Source organism: Marmota marmota, unplaced genomic scaffold (assembly GCF_001458135.2).
Source record: "Marmota marmota marmota unplaced genomic scaffold, marMar, whole genome shotgun sequence".
NCBI classification, from domain to species: domain Eukaryota; kingdom Metazoa; phylum Chordata; class Mammalia; order Rodentia; family Sciuridae; genus Marmota; species Marmota marmota.
The window spans coordinates 14,616,413-14,626,681 of NW_026000068.1; the positions used below are offsets into that span (position 1 = coordinate 14,616,413).

General features: G+C 37.2%; 1 protein-coding gene across 1 annotated transcript in view; it reads left to right on the plus strand.

The window, feature by feature from the left end:
- The window catches only part of Oxct1 (3-oxoacid CoA-transferase 1), a 136,697-nt gene extending 133,674 nt beyond the window's left edge, over positions 1–3,023 (plus strand). The window contains exon 17 of the mRNA XM_015490474.2: positions 1,250–3,023. Coding sequence (XP_015345960.1) covers positions 1,250–1,291 — 42 coding nt within the window. The 3' untranslated portion in view covers positions 1,292–3,023. The remainder of the gene's footprint in view (positions 1–1,249) is intronic.
- The last annotated feature ends 7,246 nt before the right edge of the window (positions 3,024–10,269 follow it).

Genomic DNA, 10,269 nt, shown 5'->3' on the forward strand with positions numbered 1-10,269 from the left:
AAAAAAAAAAAAAAAAAGGCAAGGTTGAATGATCTCTCATCCTAAGCTGTATGACAAACTATGCTGATCTTTATTCTTTTTTTAAATTTTGTTTATTTTTTTAGTGTTATTATTCATTTTAGCAGAAAAGTGGAAGAAAGGGCATTAACTCTTGACATGTGATTAATACAGCAGTTATTTATAAATGAACTAAAAATATTTAACCACATCAGAGCCAATTAATTTCCTGTTCTTTCGATTTCTAATACTGACTTTACCTTTTTAAGGTTTTTTTCTAGTTCTTTGACCTTTACCTCTAGTCATCCACTCATTCATTAATTTGTTAATTTTACAAAATATTGTTTAACCTGGAAGCAAAATGCTGATTTGGCCCACTTCCATTGCCACATCTATGAGATACTCAGAAAATCACCTAAGTTTTAATATTCGCTACTGTGCTCCCCAGTGTTTGCTCCTGACTGGGATCTAATGGATCTTTGCCATATTGAATTAAGAAATCTGGAGCTGGTACCATACTTTGAATGATCTGTCACAATTAAGCCATATTTCTGCTTCATCCATGCTGTGAGTGTAGACCTGTTCTCATTTTTCTGTACTTTAATGAGATTCCCAGGAATGTACTTGCTGTTCTAGACACTTCACGTAATTACAATCAAGATTTAATAGTGTTAAATAGTTAGTGCTGTTCCCACCTCTTTGTAGTGACTTGGAGTCCTTTTACTGCTTTTGCATCATTTCTGTCCTGATGATGAAGTTTCTGGTAAGAGTTATCATTGATCATAGATTTTCATTACTGTGTATCCACGTGGCCCACAGATTACATAAATTGCAGATTGACGGGATCTCTATGTTTGGAGAACATAGAGACTTGTGCTTGGCACTGGGTCTTGAATAAGTCTCTGAGGCATCAGTCTTGGAGATCCCTGATCCATGCAGTGGAGGTCTTGGAGAGCAGGACCCTTTGTTTGTCTCTCTGCTCCTTTTCTGCACCCTCTTTGCTGCCTTGCCCAGTTGTCTTTAATATGGAATTGTAATACAAGAAGGATGAAAACCCCTAAAGACTCCAAATGCAAACATAACAGGAGTTCCCTGTGTTGGTGTTTCAGAATGAAAAATAATAGTGAAACTCTAGGCAATGTCCATAGCAAGTTTGCTAATTGCCTTTATCATTTGGGTTTGGAAATTTAAAGTTGTACATACCATGTGGTTTTTCATGATTTGATTTTTTTTTTCCTTTTTCTTTTACCAGGTTTCACCAAAACTCATGCCAATGCAGCAAATCACAACTTGAAATATGGAGTAGACGTTGGCCCCAGGCTGCTAGTTTTTCAATTTAAGAACAGAGGATTTAATTGAAAGAATGTCAGGATCATAATTGTATATTTAACAAGCAGTTTTTGACTAGTTTTTGTCTGGTATTTCATGATTTATGCAGCCATATAGATTTTGTTCTCTCAAGTGTACTATGATACTTTAATGAAAAACAAAAGGAAAACATTTATGATTATCTTATTTTCTAAGTGCTTAGAAGGTTGTCTTTACCATTGGTGCTCACATTGGATGTATCTTTTTCATGTGTGCTATGCTAAGTTATATGCAGTATTTACTAAGATGGGCCCTAGGAAGAGTTTCATTGGTATGCTTTCCCTTATACCTAAATTATGGTTTAGTACTTGTGAAAGAAAAATAATATGTATGTGATTAGGAAGAATACTATCTTCATGATTGTTTTCCCTTCAGGCTCCTCTGATTTTTTGCCTACGGTCTGCCCAGACCATCCTCCTTCCTCCCATCCTTCTTGTAGCTAAATAGATACCCAAGAAAACAAGCAGGGATGTCTTTGGCAGAAGAAGTAACTTGTTTGTGGGAAAGACCAAACGGTGTAGGATCTATTGCTGTTGACATACCATCAAGAAGCTGCCGTAATAGACAACTAACCATCCATCTGTGCTTTGCCAAAGGCTAAGCTAACTATGGGAAGAGGGCTAGAAACCTAACTGATCTGCTAGGAAAGTTTTCTCTGTTTTAAACAGTGCACTATTTCTTTCTATCTAGTTGGATCCTTAAGATTACTTCCCTGTTACAGAGGCCCAGTGGACTACTTATACAATACCTCCTCCTAGGTCAAGAAGAATTGTGGTAATTTGTCATGAGTCCTTAATCACAGTGACAGCAGAGTTAAAAAAAAATAAAATAATAAAAGATACATTTTTTTTAGGCTCTGATTTCTGCTCAGAAAAGTTTCTAAATATTGAATGACTTTTCTACAGAACAGTGGTTTTTCTGCCTAAGCTACTTCCTTTAATAAAGTACTTTTAATTCAGCCATAATCAAGCCGGGGAAATAATGATGGACAAACCTGAGATTTGAAGAGATGGTGAATTTTTAATGTCAGGGGATAGACATGGCAGATTAATCTTGTAAAGGACGTTTCTTCAGAGGTTTCCTCAATACCAGGGGGATTGCTTCAGAAGTATCCTGGGCATCTGATGGGAGAAAGTCTAGACACCCTGAAACCAGTCCAGCCAGCAGGTCTCTGGACAGAGGAAGGCAGAATACCATGCAATATATCATTCCTCTGGCAGGAATTTATGCACGTTTTTAGGTGATGACTGTTATTGGAACTCACTCCTCTTCAGGTATGCCTAGAATTGTGTTATGTACAATATTCAAGGAAGAAGAGAGATTTTTTTTGTGAGTAGCACACTTTGCACAAAAGACAGCCTTTCTGGCTGACTGCATAGTACTTTTAAAATAAATCTTAGACTGTACAAGTTCCACTGAGAGTAATATTTATCTATATTAGAGTTATGATTTAGAAAAAAGTTATGTTATTGATGGTTGTTATATGTTCAAACTTACTTGTTTATCATTCCAGTCTGTTACTTTAACATGATGTGATTCTAAAAAAGTTCTAAACATTGGCAAAACTTAAATAGATGTTTTAATATTCTTGATCAGAGAGTGTACTATAATGTTAAGAACTGCATTAAGAAATACAATAAAGATTCCAAGTTGATAGAGATCAGTGTACTTGTCCTGTTTCTCACTTGGGGATGATGCAGTTAAAGATGTGAATTATGCAATAGAGATGTTGTTGGAATAGCTAATGATAAAGGCATCCATTATCACTTTTAATCAAATTGCTTCTTTTCTCTTTATCTTACCAAAGAAGAGATATTGTCCTTCTAAAACAAGCAAATGAATCATTACCTAACTAAAGTCCACACCTTGTTCCTAGAAAAATAATGAAGGTTTCATGTGTTAATTTTTTTGCTCTCACCTAATATTTTCCTTTATGATAGACATACATTAATTAATTTCCCAGTAGTTTGTTGAGTTTTGTTGCATTTCGGAGTGTCTCCTGTTTGCCTAGCATCTATCTGTGTTTACTCTCTAGAAACAGACTTACCCCCTGGCTAAAGGAGTGGGCAGGTTCCCAGGATATGCCACTTCTGATACCTCTCCTCTGTCTACTTTGCTCATTCCCAGATATTAGCACATGATCCAGGATGTACCATTTAGATTATTTCTACAACATTTAAAAACAATAAATGAGAGAGAAGTCAGTTTTCTTACTCTTCTTTGGCCACAAAGCTAAAAGAATTTTGTCTGGTTTTAATACCCACTCTCATTATTCATGCATACACATACACACACACACACACACACACACACACAACCAACCAGCTTAGCTACTGTTTGAAATAAAGAATCTGGCACAAATACACAAGAGGTATAGGGAGGAATCATCCTGGTGATTTGGATTTCATGTTTTAGTGCAAGTAATATTATGGTTTAGCGTTTTCAGAGATGTTAGTCTTTTTGCAACCAAATATATTCATTACATCTTAAAGAACCACAGTGGAAAACAGTATATTCTCCCCATTTTAAAGATGGAGAATCTGAAAACAAGGTTTAGAAACTTAAGACAATATTCCCCCCATCCATGTCTATACATGAGCCCACAGATCTCCCTTTGTGCTTGAGCTAGTTCTTTATCACCTGCAGCCACAGTTCTGATAGGGACCTGTTCTTCTACAGAAGTTATACGTAATATGAGCAAAGGTGCTTATACCTGGGACTAGAGAATGCACAAAAGAGCATTTGTGGGTGTTACCAGTGGTAGAAAGTTTCTTGGTAGAGAATTTTTTTTCTGATCTCAGTATATGCATCACAAGGTTGGAATGGTATTCCATTAGAAGTATATAAGCAGACATTTAATCAACGTATGGCTTCCTTTGGCACTTTTCTGCTTTTTTCTTACAGGAATGATTTTGAGTTCCTAAAGCTTATTTTCAGATTCTCCATCTTTAAAATGGGGAGAATATGCTGTTTTCCACTGTGGTTCTATAAGATGTAATGAATCTGTTTGTTTGCAAAAAGACTGACATCTTTTGAAAATGCTATACTATAATATTACTTGGGACAGAATTGTCCATTATTCCTTTCTGTTTATTTTTCAATGTTTTATGTCACCTGCCTACAAGAGGCCATTTTGCATATCAAACAGAGTTTAAGCATAAACACCAATAAATATAAAGTGATCTGAGTGAACATCTGTGTGACAGGTATTTGAAGTCTCCTGCCTGCAGCAAGTCAGACATGTTTCTGTCAAAATAATTCAAAGATCAATGTTGCTTTGTGGATCACACAGCAACTCCCATGAGACTGATGCGTACATCAATCTAGGTAACTAACTGATAAGGCAATTCCTTATCAGCGTCTCAAATACAAATCATGTTTGGTCATGAAGATTAAATATGAAGGGCTGGGGTTGTGGCTCAGTGGTAGAATGCTTACCTATGTGTGAGGCACTGGGTTTGATCCTCAGCACCACATAAAAATAAATAAATAAAATTTATTGTGTCCACATACAATTAAAATAAAATAACTTTTTTAAAAAAGGTTAAATACGATTCATTATGGTCATCATGACTCCGAGTGGGGTGCTCCTACATTCTGGCTCTTCATAGCAGGACCCATAGTCGTATCAGTATTTCTACTTACAAACTATGGGATACCAGTATCCCACTCAGTCATTTTCTATCTGATTCATTTGTTAGAAGCTGGGCATTTCACCTTCTACCCTTAAAAAGTTTGGGGGAGGTAATTAGCTCCACAAATATGTGTAAAACCCTGATGTTACCTTGTAAGTCCCTTTTTATGATTTAGGGGTTTAGAGATTGCCTCGCCCACTTTGTCTTCTTGTGGTGGGAATGCTCAACACTCTACATCCCTGCAAAGGCTGCTTTCATCTCCAGCTCCCAGCTCTGGTGCACCCTCAGTGTAGGGTATGAGTTTAGTAGTTGTCTTACTGATTCTTGGCCACGTATTTCAAAATCAGTGCACAGTGGTGAGGTGCTTGTTTTTGTTTTAGATATTATTTAGGTAACAACTGCATGACTGGCCTGTGGTAGATTTCTCAATAAATTAATTCAATCAATTTACTAGTTGAGAACCTGGGTTATAAGAGGCCAGGCTTAGAGGATTCCCCTGAACTAAATAGTTAGAAATGATCTCTTAGGAAGAGGCAGGGAAAAAAAGAGGTGCAAAATGGAAGATGTAATAAAGAAATAAAAAGAGAACTGTAATAATCACCTCCATTGGTTTAACACTTTATAATTTATAAAACACCCAGAATATGCTAGCTAGCTTATTTGATTTTCACAATTACCTGCCAGAGAGACATTATTACTTCCATTAAAATTAACTTGATTAGTCTGAGAGAAGTAATGTCCGCCAGTTCTTTAATCAAATTAGCCTTTCAGGACTAATGGTGGATTTTGCCAAGGTAGTTAATGAGATGTGAATTAAATCCCCTGAATAGAACTAGATTTGTTGCTCTCTGGTAAGCCATAAAACAGAGTCCAAAACCTTTAAACCTAATGGGACAGGTATTCAAATTTTGTTTCCTCTGTCCACACAGCTCTTTTGTACAACCCAGTTTAAAAGGGATTAGGTTGCTATCAAAACAAAAATGATAATGCCGGTCACCACCAGGAAGAATGTTCCTGTGAAAGACTCATAGTTACCTGGATTTGCTCCCACAAAAGGCCCTGTATAGGCAGCCACATGCAAGGAGGCTCACTTGACCCCAGCAGGAAGGGTTGATAGATATTGCTTTATTTTTGCAGCTTAACACCTTTGAAATTCAGCTCCCCTGGCATTAACCTTTACCAATTTTCACAGAGTTGTATCTCAGACTCATACGGTTGAGCCCTCAAGATAGGGCTGATATTGGCAGCCTGAAATATCACTGGTGACATGGAGAAAGGATCACTCAGCAAGATCTTGTACCATTACCTCCACCTCCACTAGGAAGAACAGGATCCATGGAAAGAGGAAAATTCATCACAGATCTGGAGTCTGGGGAGTGGGAGGGGGTGAGGAGGCATTAGGGCTCAGCAAATCACATACCATATGAGAATATTTAAGTGTTATTGTCACATTTATTTGAATATGACACCATTAATTGTAAAATGCACTATGATTGTGTTTGGTTTCTTAGTAGCTTGAAATTTTATTGTCTATATTGAGGTTTTTTTTCTAGACTTCCCCTTAGTCCCAGATGAATTTGTCAAGTATTCCCTGCACATTTAAAGCAAAGAAGGGTCATTCATGAATGATTTCTGCAGCTGATTAGAATCATAAGTAGTTAATGGCCTGAGAAATCCACCAGTTTTGAAGTTTGTACATTTGCAATCCAAGGTCGACTTGGTGACAAGAGGGGTCAAGGTGGCAAATAGGTCAGAAGACAGGTGGGAGGGTAGATAGGAGCAGGTGCCTGTCTTGTCCTCTGGAGCTAGAGGGCAGCCAGAAGCTGAAGGCATTGGTGAGATGTGTCTCAATTTTGAATACTTTAAAATGTGGGATGTTCATCTTGGAATCAGTAAACTTGAAGTGGTCCTTCTAAGGGCTTTCTGGATAGCATAAAGTCTGGTTTAAGAATATTTTTTTAAAAAAAAAATATTACCACTTTGAAGTACATATAGTACTGAATGTAGAAGAAAGATCCTTAGGGACCTACTACAGATAAAAAGCAGTTGATAAATTTATTAGTGTGTATGTTAGTGTTTAAAAACAGCTATACACCAGGGTAGGGTATAGCATATGTGAGGCACTGGGTTCGATCCTTAGCACCACATAAAAATAAATAAAAATAAAGGTATTGTGTCCATCTACAACTCAAAATACTTTTAAAAGAATAAAACAACTCTCCCAAGCACTCTAAGTGTTTGAATATTTTCATCGTGATCTGCCTTCCAGGTGTGTCTCTGTGTCTTCCTATTCTTCCCCCCTCACCACCATCTTTTCTGAATGCACAATTTTGATCTGAGTCCTATGTAAGTGTACTCTGTGAAGAAATTTAAATATTGTAATTAAAGATATTTAACAGATCACAGACACTCAAATACATAAAGATATAAAAGACCAAATAAAGCATTGAAAAGGATATTTCCATTAAATAAGTAACATCAAATGCCATATAAGACTGTCAGGTAGTAAACCATACATTTAGGATGGATGTGACCACTTTGAAGAAAGCTCAGGAAGATGAAGAATTAAACACGATAAAACTAGGGAAAGAATAAAATGCCATGGAATATTCAACTTGCCGATGAGAAGCTTAAAAAGTGATTTAAGAATTTAAAGAATGTTATACATAACTCATGAAGAATGCCCCATATCTAAATGGAAAGAAGAAGGAAGAATTTTAGATGTTAAGAAATGTTCCTTGACAGTGAGCTATTGAAGGACAGGAATTAAATGACCTACTTATTTACTTTCTTTATTTTAAACAAATTTTATTGTGTATATTTAAGATATACAACATGGTGTTTCTATGTTGGCAGGAGGTGAAGGAACGGGAGGGACAGGGGAGGTATTGGGTAGTCTGATTTAAACACTGTTCTGGAATCTATTATTCATGAAATCTGGTATTCAAAGATATTTCTACTGGCTTTGTAATCTGGATTTTTGGGTAGACTTATCAACTCTTTCATCATGCCAGGAAACCTATCAGCATATTCTTGGCAAACAATAGATATTCAGTACATTTTTAGCAAATAAATGAATAGAGAGTGGATGAATTAACAAAAAATAATTCAATGACAAGATCATATTCAGACAAAATTCAGTTTTTCTTTTTAAAAATTCTAATTACAAATAATAGCCGTAAGCAAATTTACAACTGGTTTGGTGATATAACAATTATCCAGCTATAACCTCTCCCTCTTTCTCCCCCCCATCCCCAGCCCCACACATACACACCTACCTCCCTTTCATTTTTCTATCCTTTCAACAGGTATTTATCGAGCACTTTATCAGTCAGAGTCTGGTCAGGAGACAGAAATTACACAGTAATTGAATAGCAAAAGTTTAACATAAAGAATTATTAATTGGGCTGGGGATGTGGCTCAAGCGGTAGCGTGCTTGCCTGGCATGCGTGCGACCAGGGTTCGATCCTCAGCACCACATACAAACAAAGATGTTATGTCCACCGAAAACTAAAAAAAATAAAAAATAAAAATAAAAATAAATAAAAAAAGAATTATTAATTAACACTTTTAGAGTTATGAGGGTTGGCTGTTAAGAAGTGAAGCGCATTCTAAGCAACCTAATAACAGCTATAAGGAGCAGCCACTACTCTTGGGATTAAAATGGGACTTCCAAGGAGTAGGCATCCAGGACTTGAGACCCAGACCTGGCAGAAGGCACACAGCTGTGACTCACTGGATGTCAGAGGCACGATAGTGTCACACTGACAGAACTTTCTGGAAATCTGTCTCTGAGGTACAAGAGGAAGTTGTCCTGGTGGAGGGAGGAGGGAATTACCACACTTCAGATATTGCCATAAAGCCACCTGAAGAGGTACCTTACCAGGAAGCTATTTTTAGGGCAGTGTCTCATCAAGGCATTGCACTATACAGGCACCTCAGGGCGTCCAGGGAAAATCTCTGGCTTCTGGCCTCGCTCATTGCAACACAGTGCAGGAACCAGGAAGTGGAAAGACCAATCATGATTCCACTGCTGAGTTCTGGAAAAGCTTTGCAGGCTGTGGGAGCTAGTTGGTGGGCAAACTGAGCGCAGGACCCTGGCAAGGCAGCACACTGAACTATGAGGAGAAACTTCTCCTCCAGTGTCTCTCCAACACCTCTGCTGACAAAGATTAACTTTGTACCAGTTGGCAAAGGAATATTATTGGTAGGACCCATCTTGATGATCTTGGAGCAGGCGATGAACGAGCTAAAAGACAAATTGCTAAGTGGCGGGTGTGAGCACGTGCTATGGGTCAGCATTGTGCCAGATGCTAGGGAAATAGCAGTAAGGAAGCATGGTCCACCCTCATGGAGCTTGCAGTCTAGGAGACAGAAAGCACTCTGAATTAAACAATTATGCTTTTAATTCTTAATTGGGTTGAGTTTACCTTTTCTATGAAGAAGTATGAGTAACCATGAGAAATTATTTTAAAGGGTCTAAAAACTATATTTTATACTTGCCTGTGTTTAGCACATGTTTTAAGTGATGTGGGTTTTTTTTATTGTTGTTGTTTATTTGTTTTCTTTGTGGTACTGAGGATTGAACCCAGGGTCTCGCACATGTTAAGTAAGTGCTCTACCACTGAGCTACTTCCCAGCCCTTTAGCATATTCTTAAACTTACCACAGGTTGTTCAATAAAATGTGTAAATATACCTAAAAAGAAAAATTGAAAGTGACTCTTGATAATCAAAAGTAAAACTACAAAACAATGTAGAGATGAAGTAACTTGTGACTTATCATGATATGCACAAAAATCACAAAAAGAATTCTACCACAAACAACTCAAAACCTTAGAAGGAAATGGTTGAAGGACAAAAACCAAACACCACACATGCTTGATTGGAGAAAAATCTGAACATTAAAGTTTCAGTGAGATAATAGAGCCAGTGAAAGGATATGAAATAAAAAGATCCTAGCCCAGAAGAAGGGGCATAACCACTCAGTGGCTATTGTAGTCATTTGATTATAGATGTTTTATTGTGGAAGGATATTGCACAGATACAATCTGTTCTGAAGGGGTCAATTGAAATATTCTGGTGACTCAGGAAATGCAGCAATGAAAATACGGCTAACCAAACAGAGCCAGCTGTGTTTTTCAGAAAAGAGGCAATTGTGAAATGACCTCATTGTCATCTATAATATTGTGGAGAAGCAGAAATGTTCCAAGGACATCTGAGCTGGTGGTAGAGTTGAGCGTGTTTACAAAAGTTAACTGAGGCATAAAC